Here is a 27,471-nt window from a genome sequence, read left to right as displayed (position 1 = left end):
AATAAAATAAAATAAATAAAATAAATAAATTTAAATTAAAAAAATAAAGCAGAAAAAAAAAAAAAGACTCAGTTTTGTCAAAAGCAATCTTATAATTCCATTTCTTTGCTAGTCCTAGGATCACACTTTGAGATAAGAGCTAAAGATAAGAGTTTAAATGAGTCATTCTCATTTTATTGTTGTATGGTATACACTCCTGGCAAACCAGACAGAAGAGGTTGAAAAAGAATTCAGTCGGTGCAGTTCAGTCGCTCAGTCGTGTCCAACTCTTTGCAACCCCATGGACTGCAGCACACCAGGCCTCCTTGTCCATCACCAACTCCTGGAGTTTATTCAAACTCATTCCATCGAGTCGGTGATCCCATCCAACCATCTCGTCCTCTGTCGTCCCCTCTCCTCCCGCCTTCAAACTTTCTCAGCATCAGGGTCTTTTCTAGTGAGTCAGTTCTTCACATCAGGTGGCCAAAGTTTTAGAGTTTCAGCTTCAGTATCAGTCCTTCTGGGGAATATTCAGGACTGATTTCCTTTAGGATGGACTGGTTGGATCTCCTTGCAGTCCAAGGGACTCTCAAGAGTCTTCTCCAACATCACAGTTCAAAAGCATCAAATCTTCAGTGCTCAGCTTTCTTTATAGTCCATCATTCACATCCATTCATGACTACATATATTAATTTTTTCCCTCATTATACATATTCTACATTGTATCAGGGAGAATTTTACACTGTATATACAGATCAGACTCAATAATTAGATTAAGGGGTGGCCTCTCTTTCTCTACATAGCCCTCCACTTAAGTGTGTACAAAGTAACCCTTTCAAGCAAGTAGGGGTGTTGATCAACATAGATATGATTATTCCTAGTTCTTCCCAAAGAGAGACCTGGCCTCTGCCATTAGACCCTGGGACATGATCACTAGGCCCCCAGAGCATCCTGTTTGATGGGAATGGGGTTTATGATGGGGACTTTGAGCTATGCTGTATCAGTTCTAATCTCTAGAGGAATTAGACTGAAATCATTGGTCTGCTCTCTGGGAAGGGCTGAAGACTAAAGTCAGCCAAATGGGCATTGTGATTGAGCTCCAATAAACCTCTGGACATTAAAGTCTTGGGAAAGCTTCCCTAGTTGGCAATAATCTGTATATGTTGTCACATATCATGACTGAAAGGAGGTAATGCTATGACTCCACTGGGAGAAAATGGCTGGAAGCTCCATTTGAACCCCTTCTGGACTCTCTGCCCTGAGCCTCTCTTCCCTTGGTTGATTTTAATTTCTATTCTTTTGCTATAAAAACACTGTAATTATAAACACAGTGCTTTTCTGAGTTTTGTGAGTGCTCTAGCAAATTAGCCAATGTGACATGGTTGGGGCTTCCAAAAGTGTAGACAGCTGGTCTGAATTAAGGATAGTTCTAGGGACCCCTGAACTTGTGCCTGGTGTCTAAGTGAGGGCAGTCTTGTGGAGACTCTTCCCTCACACTTGGCAGTCTGGCCAAACTCATTCTAGGGTGCTGGTGAAAGCAAGGATAAGAAAAGGTAAGGTAAGAAGACCTGGGTATGATTCATATTGAGGAAGTCTATAAAATTGGTGAGTTTAGGGGTTTAAAGAAGTCTCCCAGAGGGAAGGACCAAATCATGGCAGGAAGAAAAATTAGACCAAGTGCAGATCTGAGTAGAGTTCTGATAGTCCTTAGGGAAATTACTTCAAACTTTTAGTCAAGTAGAGCTAAATATGAGTTGAAGGTGATGATATGTCAAAAATGTTTCAAAACCATCACATATAAATGTGGGGGGGGGGGGCGGAAAGTAGTGCTTTTAACATTCTGGAAAAATCTGAGTGTAACAGTCACAAACTGAGTTGAACTGAGAAATCAAAACTTTCCTGATGTCCCCCCCTCAGATTAGAGAGTTACTTTCCTGTGCTTTTCATCACCTTTCCACATTCAAAGTTTAACTTGATTAGCAAGCTTTTATCTTGTTCCCAAGTAAGGAATTTTTATTATTTTTATTGGTATATAATTGACATAAACATTATATTAGTTTCACATAGACAACATCAGTCAATATTTGTACATATTGCTAAATGATTGCCACAGTAAGGCTAGTTAACATACATCACCATATATAGTTATAATACAACTTTTTTCTTGTGATGAGAACTTGTAAGATTTACTCAGCCACTTTCAAATATACAGTATTATTACTGTAATCACTATGGTGTCCATTACATCCCCAGAACTCCATTATATGCAAGGGACTTTTAGAGTGAAAAAAATTGGGGTACTCCCATCACTTCATGGGAAATAGATGGGGAAACAGTGGAAACACTGTCAGACTTTATTTTTTGGGGCTCCAAAATCACTGCAGATGGTGATTGCAGCCATGAAATTAAAAGACGCTTACTCCTTGGAAGCAAAGTTATGACCAATCTAGATAGCATATTCAAAAGCAGAGACATTACTTTGCCAACAAAGGTCCGTCTAGTCAAGGCTATGGTTTTTCCAGTAGTCATGTATGGGTGCTAGAGTTGAACTATAAAGAAAGCTGAGCGCCAAAGAATTGATGCTTTTGAACTTGGAGAGGACTCTTGAGAGTCCCTTGGACTGCAAGGAGATCCAATCAGTCCATTCTGAAGGAGATCAGTCCTGGGTGTTCTTTGGAAGGAATAATGCTAAAGCTAAAACTCCAGTATTTTGGCCACCTCATGCGAAGAGTTGACTCATTGGAAAAGACTCTGATGCTGGGAGGGATTGGGGGCAGGAGGAGAAGGGGACGACAAAGGATGAGATGGCTGGATGGCATCACCGACTCAGTGCACGTGAGTTTGGGTGAACTCCGGGAGTTGGTGATGGAAAGGGAGGCCTGGCGGGGTCGCAGAGTCCGACGCGACTGAGCGACTGAACCGAACTGAACTGAACTGAAGAAAAGTAGCTACTTCCCTTGTAGCTCAGCTGGTAAAGAATCCACCTGCAATGTAGGAGATCAAAAGCAGTTCATCTATTTCAACTTTCGCCCAGATACGTGTCTGATTTGTATCTCCTCCATTTCCTTACATCATAGGATTAAACTTTTCAGAATATAACATTTAAAAATGGTGCCTCAGTGGAACATGGATTTTTCCAAAGGTCCCAATGGGGTGTATCGTCCTGGAGTTTTACCAGAGGCAGATTGGTCGTGCTTCGGCCGCGCAACCTCCATCGTCAGGCTCAAGAGGTGTGTGAGGCTGGCGAGAGAGGTCTAGGTTGGCACACTTGGGAGTTCTTTAAACCGTGGTGTTGGAGGCAATCTGAGAAGCAGCGCTTTAAGTGGGTAAGCGTGAGTGGATGGGCTCTGCTGGGCCTCGCTCGCTCAAAGTGTTCTAGCTGGACAGGGTTAGGAGAGGCCCATTTCCCACCTGGATTAAGATAGATCCGACGGGGTCTTGGTTTTCCTTCTCCTGGGCCATGCCTTCGGCCGGGCGGGGTCCCTCCTCAGGAAGGCGCGGTCTCCAGAGTCGTGTACTTGCCGCGGAGGGAGCTCGTCCCCATGGCAACGCCACGCGAAGCCCAGCCTGGTCCACGCCAGGAGCGGAAGAGGGGGCAAAGGAGGAGGCAGGGCCGGCCGTGCCTCTGAGAACGCGCCTTTCTCGCGCGTCTCCCCCGCGCACCGGCGGCCGTGGTATCGTCCAAGGCGGAAGTGGCTCCGGGAAGGAAGCTGTCCGCGGGCGCAGTGATGGCTGCGGGCGTCCCTTGCGCGCTCGTTACCAGCTGCTCCTCCACCTTCTCCGCAGACCGGCTAGTGCAACGTGAGTAACGAGGCTCCTAGGCCGACCTCCAAGCCCCAGTACGAGCCTCGGCAGGCGGCAGTCCCAGCACCGCGGCCTCTCTCGGGGCCTCGGTCCTCGCCGCGAGCCCTGGACTCTTCCTCTCCTCGGTGGTGGCCCGAGGCCCCTCGGGTGCTCCTCAGATGTGGTCATGGTGCCTAGTCCCCCAGGTGTCCACTGTTAGCTACAATACTCGTTGCTTCTCTGTCTCTGCTTGGCCCACCATGGGGTTTGTTCCAGCGTTTTCTGTTAAGTAGGACCTCAACCCTACTGTCGGCGGGCAGCCATTGAGGGGAACAGAAAAGGCTCTCTGGGAATTGAACCTAGGAACGCGAGCGTCAGGTGCAGGATTCGTGATTTATGTTGTCATTCCTGCTCTTGAGGTAGAGTGGTTCCTCTGCACCCCCCGCCCCATGTGCATATGTTAAGACTTGTTAAACTTGCCCCCTCCACTCTGAGTTATTCACTGCCTTGCCTTCCTCCTGAGACGAGGCCCTCCGCCAGCAAGCATTAGTTTTTGATTATTACTGGACCTAGTATTTTTCCCTCTAGACCCTCATAGTGGTTGTCAACTTAAGTCACTCTTCAAAGAATCGTAGGCGAGGAGAGGGGAACCAGTGGAGTAGAGAGAGCATAGGGTTTGGGGCTCGACTCCTCCACTGAGACTCCCAAAGTTGATTATAACTCAGGACTCCGTTTCAAATTGTGGCTTCGAGTCAGAACGATGATTCTCAGCTGTAACCTATGCTTTTCAGTTTTCTGATCTGTAAAGTGGTGATAATTTTCACATGACTGTTGTGCTTAACACTTTGAGTGATCAGTCGGTAAATGGTAAATACTATTAATAGAGTACATTATCTCTCTAGCCCTCGGTTTCCTGATCCTGAAAGTGGGGCGTGCTAAGTCGCTTCAGTCGTGTCCCACTCTTTACGGCCCCATGGACTGATGCTCGCCAGGCTCTTCTGTCCATGGGATTCTCCAGGCAAGAATACTGAAGTGAGTTGCGAAGATCTAGGGGATCTTCCCGACCGAAGGATCGAACCCGCTTGTCTTATGTCTCCTGCATTGGCAGACAGGTTCTTTACCACTAGCGCCACTTGGGAAGCCCTGAAATGGGACATATGAATCTACCTCACGGGATTCTTTGAAGGATAGATGATGTGACATTTTGAAAGCATTTGGTAAACTATAAAGCATTATATAAACGTAACTTTTCCTTGTACTGGTCAAATGACAGAATTAGGCAGGGTGTCTCTCCAGCACAAATACTATATAACTTAGTTATCATTTGTGATCACCTAGAATGTTCCTTGCCAGACTAAAAAGTTTAATTATACACTAAATGGTAACCAGCTGCTTTAATTATGCCATTTCCTTACCTCTCAGCAGTGCTCCTTCTCATTTATTTCCTTGCTTTTTAAAAATTGTTTTATTGTAAAAGTAGTGCATAGTCCATTAAATAAGATTTAGCATAATGGAGAAAAGGAAATGTCAGCCAGGGTCTCATCACCCAAACGCAAATACTGTGTTAACATTCCTGTGCATTTACTTCCAGTTTTTTTCCCCCCAATGCAGACTTTAAAAAATTGGTAATTGCATTTCCAATATATATACAATTTTTATCCTGATATTTTATAATAGTTTTAACATTTTATATATAGCATGTTATATTTTTATTTTACATATAAAAATTCAAATATTGTATCTGAAATATTAAATATATTTATATAAATGTATGAAGTTATGTATTTATAACATTTAAGGCATATGATTTTTATAAATATATTTATATATACTTTTATTTTCATATAATATTTCATATTTTTCATTTGTAAAAATTTACCATTACATTGTAAGTTAATTTTCATTATATATTACATCTAGAGAATGTATTAGAATTTGCTCAGAATTCTTAAGCTTCTTGGTGTATTTAACTTCCCAAAAGAATTATATGCATTTTGATTTCCATTACTGATATATAAAAGTCCTTTCAAAGTCAGTCTTGAAAGTATTAGGTTTTCTTGTGGCTATCACATGCTTTTGTTGCAGGAAGGGGCCCCCTTCCAGGGCCCGAGAGTGGACTCTTGTCTAACACTCAGAAAAATGAATTGTCAGAGGAGACACACACGCTGACAGATCAACAGACTTCATTGGGAAGGGGCACCTGGGCAAAGAGCAGCAGGGTCAGGGGACCCAGCAGAGCTGCTTTGCCACGTGGCTCATAGTCTTGGGTTTCATGGTAATGGAGTTAGTTTCCAGGTTGTCTCTGGCCAGTCTTTCTGACTCAGTGTCCTTCCCGGTGGCGAGTGCATGGCTGAGTGAAGATGGCTTCCAGCGAGGAGGATTCTGGGTGGTTGGTAGGACATATGGACTGGAGTCTGCTCTCTCCTTTTGACCTTTCCTCAATTCGTCCAGTTGGAGATATTTTGTTAGTTATGCATTCCTTATCAGGACCTGCTGTCCTAAGATAAGCATGCAAGTGGCGCTATCTCGCCTGCCCAGGGCAGGCAGCTTCAGTCGGCGTTTCCCCTAACAGTTCAAGAATTTGCAGACACAGTCATTTCTTGAAGGAGCTAGTTACCTGTAGTTGGTGAATGGTAATACTGTACTTGAAAATATATTAGCATCGTTGGAAATGAAATAAATCCTGTAAAACAATCCACTTTATTTCTGTATATAAAATGTTTCTTGGATGGCTTCTATGTTGGTTAAAATTAGATAACCTTTCCTTTGTGGTTCCATTAATGTTTTATAGTGAAAAATAAGAACAATTAATGAAGAGATTAGTTGAGTAAGGAAAAGTGAACCATGAAAGAGAATTTACCCAGGTTAATGATTTGGCTAACATTAGAATGTAGTATTTGCTGAGTTTTGATTCTGTTTTATCATAATTAAAGATGGAGTCATCACAGTTTGAATCTAAGTTTGGCATAAAAGGTGAAGACTGAGTTTTGTTAAGTATTCAGTGACATTAAGCCATAGTATGGTTTTGGACTGAATCTTAATTTACCTTTTTGGGACTATTTGGTTTCCTTCCATGCATTAGGAAGAAGAACATTTAGGGTTTCTCCGGTTTCTTTCCTTCAACATTTGATCTATTTCATTGCTTTTAACCAACGATGGGAAATATTTCTTAACCAAATAACCAAGAAATAACCAAGTTTATTATAAGTAGTCATGAAATAAAAATCAGTATGCCGCCACTATGGGTAAATTATGGACTTTGTGAGAAGCTTTTTTCATTTTGTCACTCGGGCCTTATGTGCATTTTTCTGGGTAGGTATCTGACAGCAGATAAAAGGGGCGTTACCCTTTTAGATTTTTAAAGGGGAATGAAGGTTCCTGATGCTTGTACAAGGCTATATGTGGTATGAGAGCAAGTGTCTGTACCCCAGGCCAGACCTCACATATGTTTATACGAACATTTTACTTTTATTCTGGAAAAGTGTATCCTGATACTAAGAACAGAGCTAGTCTTTGTGCCAGTTTGTTGTTTAGTCACTAAACCGTGTCCGACCTTTTTGCGACCCCATGGACTGTAGCCCGCCAGGCTCCTCTGTCCGTGGCATTTCTCAAGGAAGAATACTGGGGTGGGTTGCCATTTCCTTATCCAGGGAATCTTTCCGATCTAGGGGTCCAACCGGTGTCTCCTACACTGGCAGGTAGATTCTTTACCACTGAACCACCAGAGAATCCAGTTACTGTAGCTAAAATGATGGCTAAGAGACTATTCCTGTCTTCAGGAAGGATGTTGTCAAAGTGCGTGCTCCACCTGTGCAAATATTAAAATGTGTTAGTAGATACCGAAGTCTTAACATCTTATTCTACTTTCCTAGAAGAAACTTTTGATAGAAAAATCCCATTTGGTTTTAATATATATAATGCATATTTAGCAACTGTAAGCCATTTAGGTTCTACACCTAAACATTTGGAGCAAAATTTTTTTCTTCCTGTGAAATGTGGGAATTTGGAAATCTTAAAATCAAGCATTTTTATGTATATCAGTACTCTTCCCAAACATGTTTTCACATAATTCACTTTGGTTCTTGTATCCCCGTGAATTAACAAAGTCAGAAAATTTGAATTTTACAAATGAAGAAACCGTGGCTCAGAAGCACTTGGTGAGTTGCCTGGATTGCTGAAGTACCAAGTGTGGAGGATATGTTCTCTTTTGGGATTTGTGTGCATGGGCTGTGCAAATGAAATATATTCAAATTCCTCAGCAATCAGAACTATTTAAATTTAAGGTGGTGGCATTGAAGAGAGAAGATTAACTCTAAAAGAAGGTTTTAAAATATGCTGGCATTTCCATTTAGAATGGTTGAAGTCTTAATTCTGAGTGAAGAAAAAAAAAAAAATCATTGCCCAAAGCATCTGTATTTTAAATAGAGTATGTGCATGCCTAATAGTCTTTAAGAGTGTCTGGATTTTTTTCCCCTCAATTGAGGAAACCCATATATACACATTGTATATATTAGTCTGTTCTGATACATAAAATTAACATTAAAATTAAAGGGTTGTTCCAGATCATGTCTAACAGCATCCCTTCTAAATGTGAAATTCTAAGTATTGGTTATTTTTATGTTAGATTATATAATTCAGTTCAGTCACTCAGTCATCGTCAACTCTTTGTGACCCCATGGACTGCAGCACGCCAGGCTTCCCTGTCCATCACCAACTGCCGGAGCTTGCTTGAACTCATGTCTGTTGAGTCGGTGATGCCATCCAACCATCTCATCCTCTGTTGTCCCTTTCTCCTCCTGCCTTCAACCTTTCCCAGCATCAGGGTCTTTTCCAGTAAGTCAGTTCTTTGCATCAGGTGTCCAAAGTATTGGAGTTTCAGCTTCAGCCTCAGTCCTTCCAGTGAATATTCAGGACTGATCTCCTTGATGATTGACTGGTTGGATCTCCTTGCAGTCCAAGGGACTCTCAAGAGTCTTCTCCAGCACCACAGTTCAAAAACATCAAAGTTTATATACTACTTTTTCTTCGTGTTTATCTTTTGAAAACTGAAAAATCAAGCCCCATTTTCAAGTTGCAGTAGACACTTCACTTGTAGTAAAGAATCTGACATTTTGTATTTGGAATTCAGATGCATTTTTACCCATAGAAACAATCTGCTGATCCTCAGGTTTCTGCAGCTGTGGAACCAGGTAGCTCAATTATAAGATGGATAAACTAGACTTTGGAGAATTATACAGGCAAAGCTGGCCATCAGGCTGTCCACTGCTGCATTGGGAAGCACTCATTCTGTGAAACTGGGAGTTTGTTCTAGGTCAGACTCCTACAGTTTACAAAAGATCTTAAAGTAATTTACTAAAGAGAACATTCCTAATTCGGGGTAGGGGCTATTACACAACCTAACCAAGGTTATCTAGCAACAGAATAGCGATAGGAACTTGTGACTTCTAATTTGGGATTTTCTGTAGCAGCTTGAGGTATTCTGAATGGAGCCTTTTAGTTTACTCTGGGAATAAGTAATAATTTTTACTTAAACAAAGTTGCTTATTTTGTTATGGTAGGAGAACTCTGCCTTTGATTGGATTGTGTATTTCCAAGTCTGTATTTTCCTCAAAGGAAGAAAGATTGGGCCAGGAAGATTTACCATGAGGATGATTTCAAATGGTAGTGGAAGAACTTTGATTTGTTTTCAACTATAATACTTAATATATTTAATTTTCAAATAGCATTAAAAGAAGGCTCAAGATTTTTATCTTTATTAAATGAGGAATATTAAGTCATCAACCTTAAATACAAGTTCACATCCTCTCCAGACCTCAAAGGGACTTAAAACACGTTCATATTATCCTTCTGTGTGTCTGTGTGTGTGTATGCTGCTGCTGCTGCTAAGTCGCTTCAGTCATGTCCGACTCTGCGTGACCCCATAGACGGCACCCCACCAAGCTCCCCCGTCCCTGGGATTCTCCAGGCAAGAACACTGGAGTGGGTTGCCATTTCCTTCTCCAATGTAGGAAAGTGAAAAGCGAAAGTGAAGTCACTCAGTCGTGCCCGACTCTTCGCGACCCCATGGACTGCAGCCCACCAGCCTCCTCCGTCCATGGGATTTTCTAGGCAAGAGTACTGGAGTGGGGTGCCATAGCCTTCTCCGGTGTGTGTGTATAAGTGTATGTAAAATTAAAACTCAAAGAGATTGTGATTTTCTAAGTTTGTTTAGGTCATAAAAGTTGGGGAGCCAAGATTCAATTCCATCTTTTGTGTGTATGAAATATGAACTTCCTGGTGACCAGAGCTGATGTCTTCACAGTCAATTGAGAGACAGTAAAAATTACAGAAGATTTTACTACTACATTGAGAACTTTTATCGTTCAAAATAAGTTTATACCTTTTGTGATAATTGGAGCCTTAGTAGATGAGCTATGGTAAGTTAAATAATAAATGAAAATGCCTCTATTGGTGCCCAATTTGTTTTTTTCATCCATTGATTAGAGAATTTGTATGAAGTGTTCGACTAATCCTTTAGCCATTGTCAATGAGTTAAATGATTATAAGATGTTTATCTTCCCAGCAACAGAGGTTGGGGAGCAGGAGGAGAACAGCAATGGGGAAGTGTTGCACATCAGACCATGGTGCACAAAACCGTTCATGATACTGAGAGTACCGCATCATCCTGGAAAACCGAGTGTGCCAAAACTCAGACCTTTCTTTCTGGGCCACTCAGTGGCTTAGTTTTGTGTAGCAAAAGGTCCAGAAGATATGCAGTGGTCATTTGGTTTAAACAACTTGCTGCCTTTTGCCCTGAATAATTTTTTAGCAAATAGTGACACTCAGTAAATAATGAAATCTGATATGAAACTATTTTTTTTAAGCTATAAGTATGAAAATTGTTTTAAATATGTCTGGCAAGAATGAGAATCCTGGACATGACATTGTATTTATGTTGGAGCCAGTGCACAAACACTTCCCTGATAATTACTTATCCAGGAAGCAGACTAAGGTGTATTCAGACAGAGAGGATAGTTGTGAAACTCTTAAAGAGCCTTTGTGATGTTTCAGGTTCAGTAACAAATGACCTATTTAGGGTTTAATTTTGTACGTAGACCTGAAAGCTGGTTCTACACAGGGGTAAAGTAGTATCGTACCTGGATCAAAATCAGTATGCTCAGAGCAGAAAAATGAGCAGGATCATTTGGTAATAAACAGCACTGTTATGCTGACATAAGATAATTACCACTCTATCTGAATTCTGCTGGAGTTTTTAGGACTTTTGTGGGGAAGACATTTGTGAATTGAGCACTGAGTTCTACCCACTTCCTAGCTACCTGACTTTAAGCAAGTTAATCTTTCACCCCACAGATACTTTCTTTGCACGTGCCGTCACTGTTCTCAGTGTCTAAATCCTGTGCCTCAGTCACCTACCTTATCCATAAAGTGAGAGCGCCATCTCCCAGTTTCCATGATTTTTTTCCAAGCCCCTTTATTGGGGTGTGATTTAAATGCCATAAAATCCACCTGTTTTTAAGTGTAGGCCATTCCTGTCATCCTGGAAGAAAACCGAGCTGTTGGCAGTCATTCCTCACTCCCAGCCCCAGCCCTGGGCAGCCACTAATATACCTCCCACCACTACACAGTTGCCTTTTCTGGACATTTTATATAAAGGACTCACACACTATGTGGTCTTTTGTGCCTGGCTTCTTTGACTTAGAAGAAGTCAAAAAACTTTGATGTTTTTGAGATTCATCCCTGTTGTAGCATGTACTTGGCATTCCATTGTATGGCTAGGTCACTTTTGTTTACCTGTTCATCAGTTGATAGACATTTGGTTGCTTCCACTTTTTGGCTATTATGAACAAACGCTATGAATAATAATAATATGAATGCCATTGTGGACTTTCTGAGAATCTTGTATTCTTTTATGAAACTGCTGGGCTTTTCCGGAGCGACGGTATCATTCTGCCTTTCCCATCAGCAGTGTGTGCTGTTGTTTAATCTCTCAGTCGTGGTCGACTCTCCCGTGACCCCAGGGATTGCAGTTGCCGGGTTTCTCAAGTCTCTGGGATTTCCCAGGCAAGATGACTGGAGTGGGTTGCCATTTCCTTTTGCAGGAATCTTCCTGGCCTAGGGATCAACCCGCATCTCCTGCATAACAGGCGGATTCTTTACCTCTGAGCTACTGGGGAAAATGAGAGTTTCAATTTCTCCACATTTTTGACAACAGTTGTGTTTGTTTGTATTTTCAATTAGTATTTTCAATTGTATTTTCAATTTCATTCTAGTGGGAGTGAGGTAGTGTCTCATTGTGGTTTTAATTTGCATTTTTTTAGTAACTAAGGACGTTGAGAATCTTTTCTTGTGTATATAGTCCATTCATATATCTTTGGTCAAAAGTTTATTCAGATCTTTTGCTCATTAAAAAAAATTGAAGTATAGTTGGATTACAATACAGTGTTGTGTTAAACAACAGCAAAGTGATTCAGTTATATATATATATTTCAGATAATTTTCCATTATAGGTTATTATAAGATATTGACTATAATTCCCTGTGCTATCTTGTTGCTTATCTGTTTTATGTGTAGTAGTTTGTATCTGTTAATCCTGTACTCCTGATTTCTCTCCCCTCTCCCTGCTTTGGTAACCACCTTTGTTTTCTATGTCTATGAGTCTCTTTCTGTTTTGGTATAGGTTCGTTATTATTTTTATGAGTCCGCATATAAGTTATATTGTATAATATTTGTCTTCCTCTGGTTTCACTGAGTATAATATTCTCTAGGCCCGTCCATGTTGCTGCAAATGGCAAGGTTTCATTCTTTTTTATGGCTGAGTAATATTCCATTATATATGTATACTACACCTTTGTAAGCCGGTTGTCTGTTGATGGGCACTTGAGTTGTTTCCATATCTTGCTTTTTTCCCATTAAAAAAGCCTTTATCTTCTTATTAGTGAGTTTGTAAGTGTTTTATGTATCCTAGATACATATTCCTTATCATGTGTGTAATTTGTGAATATCTTCTCCCATTCTGTGGCTTATCATTGGTTTTCCTGATGGTATCTTGAAATGCAGCACTTTTAAGTTTTGAGGAAGTCCAGTTTACTGATGTCGTAGTTTTCTTTTTCTGTGGTCCTTTGTGTGTTGTCCAGTTACGATTTTAACCTGTTCTGCAGAACCTTTTGGGGACTGGGATGTGGGGTCTGTTGCCTTTGTAATGTTTTTCATTGGACCAGGCTTATTTTCAGTACATGCATACCGGGACTACAGAATAGATGTTCTTCACTGAATTTATTCTGTTTGGGGAGGTTCATCTCAAATGTGTTTACCTTCTTTCAGAATAAGTTAACATCTGCTGCAGATTCTATTGTCAACTTGAGCTGACATCAGTATTTTTGGTGTGAAGTTTTATTACTTGATGCTGATTTGTTTATGAAAATTACCATTTGAGTATAAAAATTATTTTCATCTCATAATTGCCCTGTTCAGGCTTATGTGTTCTTCAGAAAACCACCATTTATAAATTATTTTCAAAACATCTAAGATTAATTGCCAGATAATTTTTACAGTTAAAAGAATTAAACAATACTTTTAAGATAGGTTTTTGATCAGATGCAAATGAATGGCATTTATGTCTGTGGTGGGAGGTTATTGTGCCTGGCTGTAAAAGGCTAGCTTCAGTTCTGTAAGAAAGAATAAAACCAGCTGTGCATTCCACAACTTCTATTTTGTTTCATGAATACAGCTAAGTCAGTGCCACAAGTTCTTTTGCTTTAAATTAGGGTTTCTGCACATTAGCATTGTTGACACTTTGGACCGAGTAGTTCTGTTGTGTGGGGCTGTCCTGGGCATTGTCTTCCTGGCCTCAGCCCACTAGGTGCCAGTAGCATCTCCCTGGTTGTGACAACCAAAAATGCCTCCAGATGTTGGCACGTCCCCTGGGAGACAAGATCATCTCCCAATAAAGAATCACTGCTTAGATATGTATCTCAAACTATGAGAATAGTAATGGAATTCAAAGAGGTCCCCTCCTCTCCCCACATATAAGTAGGAATTGTCTGTCAGCTGCGCCACTGGGATTGATTAAGTGGTCTTTGCAAGAAGCCCATGAAACTTAGAGGCTGGTGGTTTTTCCTTGGTCCTCCTAAGGCACTTCTCCATAATCTCTCTCCCCTCCCTGCCAGCTTCTTTACTTTCTTTTGTGCATATTGCTCTTTCCTGGGCAAGCAGAGACACCCCCACCCCTAGTTATTTTTTTGGAACTTTTAAATTTTGTATTGGGGTGTAGCTGATAAACGATGTCGTGGTGGTTTCAGTTGGACAGCAAAGGGTCTCAGCCATGCATATGCAGCCATTCTCCCCCGAGCTGCTGTCCCATCCAGGCTGCAGCATAACTTTGGGCAGAGTTCCCTGTGCTATAGAATATTTCCTTGTTGGTTATCCATTTTAAATATAGCAGTGTGGACATGTCCATCCCAAACTCGCTAACTGTCCCAGTTTTTTTTTTTTTTTGTCCCAGTTATTTTAACCTGAAGATGTAACCATTTCCAAATGGTTATTGGAAGAAAGTGAACTTGAGGAAAAGGAGGAGGACTGAGTTGGATTTCCTCTGCTTCAACTTTTAAAACTTCTGCTGTGATACAGAAAGCCTCAAAGCATATGGAAATGGGACTTTAGAGAGGGACCAGAGAGGAGTGTGTGAGGAAGAGGTAATTAAATGTTGGGAGCAAACCAGAATTGCTGTGCTCTTGTTAAAGCAGGCATATACTGCTTTAACTCAGTCCAGTTCCTCTTCTCAGTCACTTAATACTGCTCCACTGATGGAGCTGTCATCTACACGCAGACAGATGTTGCATTTATGTGCACCGGGAGGCTGCAGGATGATTACTCAGAGAATCACAGATAAGAATTTCCCGACATTTGTCTCTGTAAAGTCCCAGCCCTAACCTTGCAGTTTTAACCTTTAAATGGCACACAGGCTCCAAAGGCCCTTTCCACTGCAGCAGTATGAGCTACTTCTAGTGAATAGGGAATAATCTGGTAGTTAATAACAGCTACAGAGTTTTTGACAGAGCAGCACCCACCTTATACAATGTTCTCATGAAATTGTGGTTATGAAATGGTCACTGCATGCAACAGCATGGAGCCATTATGATTTTTAAAGATTTCTGGCTTTCCTTCTCGCTGGTTAAGGAAAACCCTGGCTGTCATATATTTTCCCGAATCACATTTTGCTCAATTCTTTTCTTTCGTAATGGTTGCTTTCCCCTTCAGCTGACGTCAGACTCCACTGCCTCCTATAATTTTCCTAATTGCTTTCTCTTCTGTCTCAGTCTGCACAGTAACAATGGAAAAGAAAAATTCAAGAAGGCTGACTTTGGGGAAGGAGGGCCGGCGGCTTAAGGGCGGTGGTTATTTCCTAATTGAATGTCTCTCACCCGCTCTGCTCAGTGCGGCGTAACTTGTCCTCTTGGAGTCAGGAGTGCTCTCACACGTGCGGGAGCTGAGCTGAGGAGGGGGACGTGGACTTGACTGAGGGCCTGCTCTGTGCCCGGTGCCCGCCTGAGCTTCTCGTGCATCATTTTATTTAATCTTCAAGGTGCCCTTTGAGGAGTGTGTTTGTCTCCCGTTGCAGGTGAGGCCCTGACTCAGAGAGAGGTTAATCTGTCGTTCTCACCCAGGGCTGGCGTTCAGGTACAGGTCCCTCTGACCCTGGGTCTGTGCCGTCTCCTTTTCCTGGCCCTTTCAGGTCAGTGGTACTGTCATCTCAAAAGGAAAGGGAAGCAACTGTGGGTCCCCAGAGTAGTGTGTGCCATGAAAGACACTGGTGTTGGGGGTGGAGGTTACAGTCCTCGGCTGCAAAGGCAGTTTCAGGTCTGTGAGAAAGAATAAAACTAACTGTATTCTCAGAAGAGTACTGCTTTCTGGAAGGATCATCTTGGTTTGAGATGACAGCTGTCACTTCCCTCAAGGCGTAGAAAATATGATTTAACTACTGGACAACTCTTCGCAAAGAATATCATGATTAATTAAGTGTCCGTTTATTCTACTGGTATTAAAAGTATCTTTAATTGTCCGACTGAAGGAGATAGGAATAATCTAAAAGAGTATCAGTTGCTTGAGTGCACCGATTTGGTCTCTTTTGGCTGGAGTAGATAGAAGAAAAGGAGTAAGGTAAAGGTTATATTTATATATATGTATGTATGAAATTGGATATTTGTGCTGTTGAGAAATTTGCCTTGGATCTTCAGTCTGCTTCTTAGTTCACAATAAAGAGAATATTAACCTCTTATTGATTCTAAACCACAGAAAGCTACTTGCCTCCTTTCTTTCATGATTCCTTTTCAAATTTATACTCTTTTCTGAGGGAAGGAAGGTCAGAAAAGATGGAAAGTAGTACAAAGAGGGGCAAGAAGAAGGAGTCTTTGAGTTGCTGGCCTAAAACTTCTTTGGCTTATAGTTCTCTTCAACTCTTGAATCTCTTCACTGACTTCCTGTGTGGGAGGGACTGTAGGGGAAATAAATTCCCCCCAAAGTGAGAAATAAGTAGGAGCTTCTGGAGAAATGATGGCTGCTTAAGTTTCTCAACCAGGGAGGGAGATTTATATTGTGCTTAAAGCTGGGGGAAAGGTTTATACCTGCTACTGGAACCGATTTGACATTTAACTTCTCATCTAAAAGCATTACGAATTAACTCTTTTAAGCTGTGAAGCCATTTATAGTAACAGACCCAGCAATTAATCACCTAGTATTTGTCTCTTGAAAAATGATGTATTACAGCTCCACCAGGTGGCTGCCGGCAGAGTGAATGAGACAGGCCACCACCCTCCAGGAGGAGGGAAAAGCTGCTCATGATTGCGTGTGTGCATCATTTTGACTCCATCGAAATCCAGTTGAGTGCAGGGCTTCCCAGGTGGCACGAGTGGTAAAGAAGCCTCCTGACAATGCAGGAGGTGTTAAGAGACACGGGTTTGATCGCTAGGTTGGGATGATCCCCTGGATGAGGGCATGGTAACTCAATCTAGCGTTCTTGCCTGGAGAGTCCCTTGGACGGAGGAGCCTGGGGGGCTACAGTCCATGGGGTCACACAGAGTCAGACACGACTGAAGCAACCCAGCATGCACGTAGGGCGAAGAAGAGAGACCATGGCAGGTTTTTCTAGGAAGTCTGTCTGGGAAAAAACTCCCACAAGATCACTATGACTCATTTTTGACATATAAATACTCAGACCCGTAGACAGTTTTCTGATGGGTTAGTTGTACCTCTCCTGTCTTTGGGTATCCTCATTCTGGCTATTGTTCTTGGTTTTCATGAAAAGGCAGAGGATACTTAGGCCCACAGTTGATTTTAGCTTGTGACTGTTAGACACCTGAATGTGACTTGGCTCAGATGCTAAATATTGTGGTGTGTAATGACCACAGTGGAGTAGGGGAGATGCTGGTGACCTGGATTCTGTTTTAGGCTCTGCTCCTATTAGGCAGGTGGCCTTTTTTTTTTTTTTTGGTTGTCAGTTTTCTTATCTGGAAATGAGTGAATTATACTGACCATCTCCATAAACTTAGCGCATTTGAGTAGTTTTTGCTTTAATTTGGAAAAGAATAAACTCGTTAAACACTTGAAACCAAATATAAAAGATGAAGGAGAAAAGCTATACTTAGTGTAGACATTTACATTTTTTAAATTAAACTCTGCATTATGATATTGATGATAAGAACTAGAATGAGCCAATCTTCACTTTTCTCTCTCTAGTTCTAATATGGCACAGATGTGATAATAAAGCCCATATGCAGCCTTGCTGAAAGTATATGATTAGACATAAAATGTTGAAAAAAAATCTGATAAGTAAATTGAGCCATCAAGTTGTTTTAGGCAGCACAAAGAATGAAAACAAAACAAAAAACCCACTCAGCTCCTAAATCTTTGAAAGGTGAAACTCATTTTTCCAACTTACTGGTGCTGCTGCTGCTAAGTCGCTTCAGTCGTGTCCAACTCTGTGCAACCCCACAGACGGCAGCCCACCAGGCTCCCCCATCCCTGGGATTCTCCAGGCGAGAACACTGGAGTGGAGTGGGTTGCCATTTCCTTCTCCAATGCGTGAAAGTGAAAAGTGAAAGTGAAGTTGCTCAGTAGTGTCCGACTCTTTGCAACCCCATGGACTGCAGCCCACCAGGTTTCTCCGTCTATGGGATTTTCCAGGCAAGAGTACTGGAGTGGGGTGCCATTGCCTTCTCCAATGTAGAGAAAAGAGAAAGAAATGACTTCTTTCTACGTGTTCAGTAAATGCCTTCTTGTTTGAAAATCAGTGACAGCATGATTTTAGGAGCTCTGAGGAACACAGTTTGTCCTCTTGTGTTCATTTATTAACAAAATGAACCATCCTTAAATGGATCCAGATATTCTGTATTACAGTTTGTGAAGTATATGACATCCTCATTGATTTAATTGTTTCATGTTCGTCTAAGACACTGATTTGAAAAAAAATGTAATCCACATTGTATCCCAGTGTCTGACACTACAGCCAGTCTAGGAAATATCAAGAACTGGCTGTGGTGCTGGTAGGAATACTGGTCCCCGGCTCCTTCTCCTTCCCCTCAACAACAGTAAGTTCATCACTGTACTCCTTTAGCTTCCCCAGTTTAAAAAAAAACAAGTCAATTCATTATTTTAAAAAAGTATCCATGAATGAAGACTGATTCCATATGGTGGCTTGTCCTACCCTTAAAAAAAAATCAGTTTATACTTTTTTTGCTACACCCCTTGGTTCAGTTTGTGTTCTTCCATATGTGCTTTTATTGGCATATTGCTATACCACCTGCTTGAAGTTTGAAATGTTAGTTTTGGATGCAACATTGACTTTGATCTAAGAGCTCTGTGTTTTTTTTTTCTGCAAGACATTTATATGAAAGCAGAATCTTTGATTTTAGTAACTTATGTGTTCTTCCTGCTGCTTATTTCTTAATTGTGCTCATCGTAATGTCCGTTACGAGACTACTATGGCATTATTGATAATTAATAAAAGATTATAACTTGAGATAGAAATTAAGCAGAAAGAACTACTGATTTCTTAAAGACACAAGGTAAACTCTGATTTTCAAATAGTGGCACAGACCTTCTGTTAATATGAGAATAACAATTCTAGTTTTGGTGAAAAATTTTAGAAAGTTAGTTTCAAAATGTGCCTTATGGCAAAGGTAAATTCCTAAATTTATTTGAAATTTAATTTTTTATAATTAAAAAGTTTTATCTTCAGCAGGCCAGTTCTTAACCACATGATGAAGTTTACTAATGAAAGAAAGCATGTTCACACATACATGCTTTATATATTATATGTTATTTCTAGCAGTTTGGGAACTAATTTCTACATATTTTTGTTGAGCAGAAACTATGGCAGTGTCCCAAATATATAATCCTAGGTCTGGAATTTTAAATTTAACTTCTAGTTTCTTGTGTCCTGCTAATTGTCAGTTTGAGAATATTTTTTTAATTTATTTTGTTGAAGTATAGATGATTTATGATGTTAGTTTCTGCTGTACAGCAGCGTCATTCAGTTATACATATATATTATTTTTCATAATCTTTTCCATTATGGTTTATCAGAGAATATGGAATATAGTTCCTTGTACTATGAGTAGAACCTTGTTTATCCACCTTATATATAATAGTTTGCATCTGCTAATCCTAAACTCCCAGTCCCTCTCTTTCCCACACCCCCATTTGTGTCATATTTTAGAATCTACATATGAGTGGTATCATATGGTATTGGTCAAATTTCATGAATTACTTTCTATATGATAATTTCTAGTTCATCTGTATTACTGAAAATGGCATCATTTCATTTTTTTTAAATGGTAGAATTCCGTTGAATTATGCACCACATCTTCTTTATCCATTCATCTGTTGATGGACATTTAGATTGTTTCCATGTCTTGGTTGTCGTGAATAGTGCAGCTATGAGCATAGGGGTGCATGTATCTTTTCAATTATAGTTTTGTCTGGGTAGATATCTAAGAGTGGGACTGCTGAATCATATGGTAATTCTATTTTTATTTTTCTGAGGAACTCCATACTGTTTTCCATAGTAGCTGCACCAACTTACATTCCTCCCAACAGTGTAGGAGGGTTCCTTTTTCTTCATACCCTCTCTAGCATTTATAATACATAGCCTTTTTAATGGTGGTCATTGTAGTTTTGATTTGCATTTTTCTTAATGATTAATGATGTTGAGTGTCATTTTATGTGTTTGCAATCTGTGTGTCTTATTTGGAGAAATATCTCTTTAGGTCCTGTGCCCATTTTTTGATTGGGTTGTTTTTTTGTTGTTGATTTATATGAACTGTTTTTATATTTTGGAAATCAAGCCCTTGTCAGTTGCGTAATTTGCAAATACTTTCTCTAAGTCCATAGGCTGTCTTTTGGTTTATTTATGGTTTCCGTTGCTGTACAAAAGCTTGTAAGTTTGATTAGGTCCTATTTGTTTATTTTTGCTTTTATTTCTATTGCCTTGGTAGACTGGTCTAAGAAATGCAAAAAAAGCAAAATGGCTGTCTGAGGAGGCCTTACAGATAGCTGTGAAAAGAAGAGAAGCAAAAAGCAAAGGAGAAAAGGAAAGATATACCCATTTGAATGCAAAGTTCCAAAGAATAGTAAGGAGAGATAAGAAAGCCTTCTTCGGTGATCAGTGCAAAGAAATAAAGGAAAACAATAGAATGGGAAAGACTAGAGATCTCTTCAAGAAAATTAGAGCTACCAAGGCAACATTTCATGCAAAGATGGGCTCAATAAAGGACAAAAATGCTATGGACCTAACAGAAGCAGAAGATATTAAGAAGAGGTGGCAAGAATACACAGAAGAAGTATACAAAAAAGATCTTCATAACCCAGTTAATCACAATGGTGTGGTCACTGACCTAGAGCCAGACATCCTGGAATGTGAAGTCAAGTGGGCCTTAGAAAGCATCGCTACGAACAAAGCTAGTGGAGATGATGGAATTCCAGCTGAGCTATTTCAAATCCTAAAAGATGATGCTGTGAAAGTGCTGCACTCAATATGTCAGCAAATTTGGAAAACTCAGCAGTGGCCACAGGACTGGAAAAGGTCAGTTTTCATTCCAATCCCAAAGAAAGGCAATGCCAAAGAATGCTCAAACTACCACACATTTGCACTCATCTCACATACTAGTAAAGTAATGCTCAAAAGTCTCCAAGCTAGGCTTCAGCAATACGTGAACCATGAACTTTTATATGTTCAAGCTGGTTTTAGAAAAGGCAGAGGAACCAGAGACCAAATTGCCAACATCCGCTGGATCATGGAAAAAGCAAGAGAGTTCCAGAATAACATCTATTTCTGCTTTATTGACTATGCCAAAGCCTTTGACTGTGTGGATCACAATAAACTGTGGGAAATTCTGAAAGACATGGGAATACCAGACCACCTGACCTGCCTCTTGAGAAACCTGTATCCAGGTCAGGAAGCAACAGTTAGAACTGGACATGGAACAACAGACTGGGTCCAAATAGGAAAAGGAGTACGTCAAGGCTGTATATTGTCGCCCTGCTTATTTAACTTCTATGCAGAGTACATCATGAGAAATGCTGGGCTGGATGAAGCACAAGCTGGAATTGAGATTGCTGGGAGAAATATCAGTAACCTCAAATATGCAGATGACACCACCCTTATGGCAGAAAGAGAAGAGGACTAAAGAGCCTCCTGATGAAAATGAAGAAGAGAGTGAAAAAGTTGGCTTAAAGCTCAACATTCAGAAAACTATGATCGTAGCATCCAGTCCCATCACTTCATGGCAAATAGATGGAGAAACAATGGAAACAGTGGCAGACTCTGTGTTTTGGGGCTCCATAATCACTGCAGATGGTGACTGCAGCCATGAAATTAAAAGACGTTTACTCCTTGGAAGAAAGTTATGACCAACCTAGACAGCATATTAAAAAGCAGAGACATTACTTTGCCAACAAAGGTCCATCTTGTCAAGGCTATGATTTTTCCAGTAGTCGTGTATGGATGTGAGAGTTGAACTATAAAGAAAGCTGAGTGCCGAAGAATTGATGTTTTTAAACTGTGTGTTGGAGAGGACTCTTGAGAATTCCTTGGACTGCAAGGAGATCCAATTAGTCTATCCTAAAGGGAATCAGTCCTGAATGTTCATTGATAGGACTGTTGTTGAAGCTGAAACTCCAATACTGTGGCCACCTGATTCACAGAGCTGACTCATTGGAAAAGACCCTGATGCTGGGAAAGATTGAAGGCGGGAGGAGAAGGGGAGGACAGAGGATGAGATGGTTGGATGGCATCACTGACTCAGTGGACATGAGTTTGGGTAAACTCCGGGAGGTGATGGACAGGGAGACCTGGCGTGCTGCAGTCCATGGGGTCACAAAGAGTCGGACACGACTGAGCAACTGAACTGAACCGAGACTGATCTAAGAAAACATTGTTATGATTTATGTCAGAGAGTGTTTTGCTTATGTTCTCTTCTATGAGTTTTATGGTGTCTTATATTTGCACCTGTAAGTCATTGAGTTTATTTTTGTGAATGGTGTTGGGTGTGTTTTAACTTCATTGATTTACATGAGACTGTCCAGCTTTCCTAGTGCCACTTGCTGAAGAGACTGTCTTTTCTCCATTGTACATTCTTGCCTTCTGTCAAAGATTAATTAACTGTAGTTGTGTGGATTTATTTCTGGGCTCTTTATTCTATTCCATTGATCCATATGCCTATTTCTATGCCAGTACCTTGCCATTTTGGTTACTGTAGCTTTTTAATATTGTTTGAAGTCTAGGAGAGTTATGCCTCCTGCTTTGTTCTTTTCCTTGAGGAATATTTTATATCTTCATCTTGTTGTTGTTTTAGTCATTAAGTCATATCCGACTCTTTTTGCAACTCCATGGACTATATAGCCTGCCAGGCTCCTCTGTCCTTGAAATTTTCCAGGCACGAATACTAGAGTGGGTTGCCATTTCTTTCTCCAGGGGATTTTCCTGACCCAGGGATCAAAGCTCCATCTCCTGCGTTTCATGCAGATTCTTTACCACTGAGCCACCTGGAGGCCCGTATATATGTTCATCTTAGTATGTATTAAAAAGGAGTTTGTGGCCATTTTGCTGTATATTCTTATAATCACCCAGTTAGTGGCATGTCATTTTAGATCTCTAAGTTCATTTTCTACATATGTGTAGAATAAAGATTGTGGATTTGGGTACGAGAGATGGGAGTTTGGGTTAGAACAATTTCTGATGTCTCTTCCAGTTCTAAATATGACTTTATAGACGCAGAATGCTCTGTTGGTCCCATGACCACAACTGTATTTGTTCATCATTGACTTGGCTTTTACTCTAAGAATTTTAAAAGTTATACCCTTACTATAAATGGATTTCTGAAAGATTTGGTTCTCTCCTAAAGCACTTAATTTTCTTGGCTCTTTTATATTAAATTTGCCCAAAGTGTCTTTGTCAACAAGAATTTGAATTGGCTTTCAAAGAATCTAACAAGGCTGAATATAAATGGAAAGGGGTCATTTATCGGTATCCATTCTTTTATTAGTTGAATTAATGCGTCAGTGTTTGGCGTAGGGACTGTGTGTAGCCCTTCCATTTTGTTAATGGTTAGCCTTGCTGCCATCTGCCTTTTAGCTTGCAGTAAGTACAAAATAGTTAAATATTCTTGACTTTTCTTAGTCTTTCAGCTGCCATGAAGTATGTAAGCAATAAAATAAATGTAACTGTTAGATTTTCTCTTCCACACGCTCTTTCGTGGGTGTTTTGTTAGATGACTGTTTTGTGCTCTAGTATTGTCTAATCTAGTCTCAGTAGTTTTCATATTCTCTTTTTGGCTGTGCCAGGTGGCATGTAGTATCTTAACTCCCTGACCAGGGATTGAACCCGTTCCCCCTGCATTGGAAGCATAGGGTCCTAACCAGTGGACCTTCAGGGAATTCCCTAGTTTTTATATTCTTAAAGAAAAATGCCAATTAATTGAATTAAATTATGTCACTATTACAGTCAAATTATCCAAGAAGAAAATAGCGTATGGGATCCCCTTTGAAAACTTCGAAATCCTTGCGTAAAGAGAAGCAGCGGAAGTAAATGCCTTTTTAATACGGTATTTTACTGAGCAGTTTGACCAGTGTATATTGATTTTGCACTTCCCATGGTAATGTTATGTCATTTATTTAGATATTCTTGGAACAGAAGACGTTGTTGTGGAAGTGACTGCCAATGATGCTGTGAGGTTTTATCCCTGGACCATCGATAATAAATACTACTCAGCAGATATCAATCTGTGCGTGGTGCCAAACAAATTTCTAGTCACCGCAGAGATTGCAGAGTCTGTCCAAGCATTTGTGGTTTACTTTGACAGCACACAAGTAAGATTTTATTCTCCTTGGACCTTGAATAAAAAATTATTTTGTGCTTTTTCTTTCCCCTTTGCATTTTCTGTGAGTTCTCTTAATGTCTCTTTTTCTGTTTTTGTTTGTATATTTTTTATCCCTCTAGAAATCTGGTCTTGATAGTGTTTCCTCCTGGCTTCCTCTGGCAGAGTCGTGGTTACCTGAGGTGATGATCTTGGTCTGCGATAGAGTATCCGAGAATGGTAAGGCACAGCAGCAGGTGGCACGTGTGTTTGCCATTCCTTGGTAAACAAGACATTGGTTTCCTTAGCTCAGAGCTGTATGTCTTGTATGATTTTACTACCTTACAAAAATATCTTCAGCTTTTTCTCTTGCAGTATTTAATTTTTTAAGAATGGACACTTGGGGTTTGAAAAATCATCTTCTTTTTATTGATTTATTTTGGATGCCTTTAGAATAACATTGACATTAAAGATTAACACTTTGTGGAGAGTGTTGCAGCAATATTCGTGTTTTATTTTATTTTCTTTTGCTTATGAAGAATCTTTTGCATGTTATTTTAGGTGTAAACCGACAGAAAGCTCAAGAGTGGTGTATCAAACACGGCTTTGAATTGGTAGAACTTAGTCCGGAAGAGTTGCCTGAGGAAGATGGTAAGTATTTTTATGTCTGGAGAAAACATAGACTTTGGATTAAGAGATGAGAGATTATTTTAATTCAAGGAAGAAGAATCAAAGTGATACTCAAAACACATAATTTGTCCCTAGCTTTTTGAAAAGATTTATGCAGAATCCATTGATGCAGTCTGACTATTAATGGAATAATCCATTTATTTGGTTTTAACCACCCACTTGAGGACTTTTGACATGTTTGTTTTTCTTATGGATAGAGATTTCTACCTTAAATCTTAGTCATTTCCCCAGTCTTTTATCCTTTCTTTGCTGCCAAAAAAGGAGGGTTTGGCCTAATTCATAAATAGTTATAAAGTTTATGTTTCTTATTTTGCATTTCTAGTAACCTGAGGCTGAATTCCTAGGGACCGTAGGGGGCCTGTCAGTACTATTTGTGTGTCTTTTGGACATTTGAAACCACAAACAGACGCAGAATGTCCCCCCGCCCCTGGGTGGGTAACTCTGTACTTAGCTTCCTTCTACTATATTTTGGACCTTCTATTTCTTTCCCCTCTTTTTTCCCCTTCCCCCATTCTTCTTCTCATATTTTTCCTTCCAAGTACAACTGTGTTAGCTACTGTGGAGTCTACCAAGATAAGACAGTTTGGCCTCCAAAACCTTATAATCTGGTACAAGAGATGAAACTTGTATACAAATTACTGAATACATGGAACTTCCTAAGTATTATAAAAAATATAAATCATGGTGCTATGGTGTTTCAGAGATCAAAGAGGTTATTTCCCTTCAGAAGTTCAAAGAATGCATTGGCACTGTGAACTTGTACTTGTAAGCTGCTCCATGGGAAAGAAATAGGGAAGGTACTGGATTTAGAGCCAGAGGACTGGTGGGAAGATGCTGGTTGTTGCAAAAGACATTCTAAGTAGGGCAGCCAACTTGAATTAAAGTGCATAGAGAGGCTAAAAGTAATCATTATTTGAAACCTATTTTTTTAAAAAAATAAATTAAGAAACATTTTTCTATATTCTGACTTAGAATTTTTTCCAAAAAATGTTGTTACCTTTAAAGCCCCACCAGAGAAAAAGAGGACAAAAATGAAATAAAAAAAGCTGATTTTTCTCCCTGTACATTTTTTAGAATATTCAAAATTATTAAGTACAATTTCTCTTCCATGTTTTTCTAGAATTCTTGAAACTTGTGCCCTGTTTTGCACGCTAGCATGTGTGTGATTGCTTACTTCTGGCACAAGAATGTGCTCTTTTTCCGATTGTCCTTGAGAAAAAACATTTGAGTCATTTTCTTTATCTGTTTTCATTTTGGAATCTCTGCTCCTTTATCTTGCTATGCTGCTCCCTTACCCCTTGTCTGGATAATGTTCCTTTTTTAAAAAACATTTATTCATTAATTGGAGGATAATTGCTTTACAATATTGTGTTGGTTTCTGCTGTGTGTGCGTGCGTGCGTAGTCGCTTAGTCGTGTCCAGCTCTGTGCGACCCCATGGACTGTAGCCTGCCAGGCTCCCCTGTCCATGGGGATTCCCCAGGCAAGAATACTGGAGTGGTTTGCCATGCCCTCCTCCAGGAGATCTTTCCAAACCAGGGACTGAACCCAGGTCTCCTGCATTGCAGGTGGATTCTTTGCCATCTAAGCCACCAGGGAAGCCTGGTTTCTGCTATACATCAACATAAATTAACCATAGTGAATAATGTTCTTGTATTCAGCATAATCTTTTTTTTTAATTATTCAATTTTGTTCCTTTATTATGATTTTGTGTCTTGTATATAAGACACTTTTTTTCTTTCTTTTAATGGTGTGCCGCGTGGCTTGCAGGATCTTAGTTCCCTGACCAGGGATCGAACCCTGGCCTATGGCAGTGAGAATATGGAGTCCTAACCACTGGAGTGCCAGGGAATTCCCTAACTGAGCTTAAAAGTAGATTTCAACATATTATCTTTAGGTAAATTAACTAAAACCTTCCTAGAATGTTTCAATGCCAATTGTTTGCATATACCCTCATCATTTATTGGCATGTATTATTCTATATACTCTCATTGTTTATTGGCGTGTATTGTTGCCATATACCTTCGTTGTTTTTTCCCATGTATCCTCATCCCATATACCCTCATCATTTCCCTCATATACCCTCTTGTTGATTGGCATGTATTATTCAAACATCAATATGAGACTTTATCTTTGTTTGTATTAAATTAATCTTATCGATTCTAATTCTTTATTTATGATCATATTTTTGGCTCCTGGTTATATATCATCTGAAGTATTAGTTATTCTTTCAAGATTTGAATCACTGAAAGTTAAGATAAACATAGCTTTTATTTCTTCATTTAAACACTGATGAAGATAAACTTGTCTTTGTTGAGTATTTCCGATTTAATCCTTCCTATATTTCTGTTAGGTTGGTAGGATGGTATTTAAACGATTCATTATTTCATCATTTACTAAAAGCCTCTTGTCTTTCAGGCGCTATGTTAGTTTAAGGAGTGAGAATAATGAATTCAGTAAGACATGACTCCTGCCTTCAAGGAGTTTCCATTTTAGAGGGAAAGGTCACACCAGTGAATCATCAGTTCCAGTGCATCTTTTCCACGGGAAAGGTACACAGGGTGATGTCATCTCTACTTTTCTTTGAGAATAGCATGAGTGATTTGCCCTTAATCAAATAGCTAATAAGTTACAGAGCCTGGCTTCACATTCAGATCTTATGACTTCTAATTC

The 27,471-nt window shown here is 40.0% G+C and overlaps 2 protein-coding genes across 5 annotated transcripts in view; one reads left to right on the top strand and one right to left on the bottom strand.

The window, feature by feature from the left end:
• IQCH (IQ motif containing H) overlaps positions 1 to 3,547 on the bottom strand; it is a 236,982-nt gene extending 233,435 nt beyond the window's left edge. Inside the window, 1 exon segment of the mRNA XM_019968175.2 lies at positions 3,391 to 3,547. Within this exon segment, the coding sequence (XP_019823734.2) occupies positions 3,391 to 3,441 (51 nt within the window). The 5' untranslated portion in view covers positions 3,442 to 3,547.
• A 99-nt stretch (positions 3,548 to 3,646) lies between these two features.
• Positions 3,647 to 27,471, top strand: part of AAGAB (alpha and gamma adaptin binding protein) — a 74,499-nt gene continuing 50,674 nt past the window's right edge. For all 4 annotated transcript variants that reach the window (XR_011568731.1, XM_070796951.1, XM_070796952.1 and 1 more), the window contains exons 1-4: positions 3,647 to 3,780; positions 23,933 to 24,123; positions 24,254 to 24,350; positions 24,672 to 24,761. Coding sequence is in view for 3 of the 4 variants with exons in the window: in XM_070796951.1 (XP_070653052.1) it covers positions 3,708 to 3,780; positions 23,933 to 24,123; positions 24,254 to 24,350; positions 24,672 to 24,761 (451 nt within the window). In the remaining variant the exon portion in view is untranslated. The remainder of the gene's footprint in view (positions 3,781 to 23,932; positions 24,124 to 24,253; positions 24,351 to 24,671; positions 24,762 to 27,471) is intronic.

The sequence above is a fragment of the Bos indicus genome, chromosome 10 (genome assembly GCF_029378745.1).
Source record: "Bos indicus isolate NIAB-ARS_2022 breed Sahiwal x Tharparkar chromosome 10, NIAB-ARS_B.indTharparkar_mat_pri_1.0, whole genome shotgun sequence".
Classification (NCBI taxonomy): Eukaryota; Metazoa; Chordata; class Mammalia; order Artiodactyla; family Bovidae; genus Bos; species Bos indicus.
Note: the sequence above shows the minus strand (reverse complement) of the source record. Positions and strands in the feature narration are given on the sequence as shown.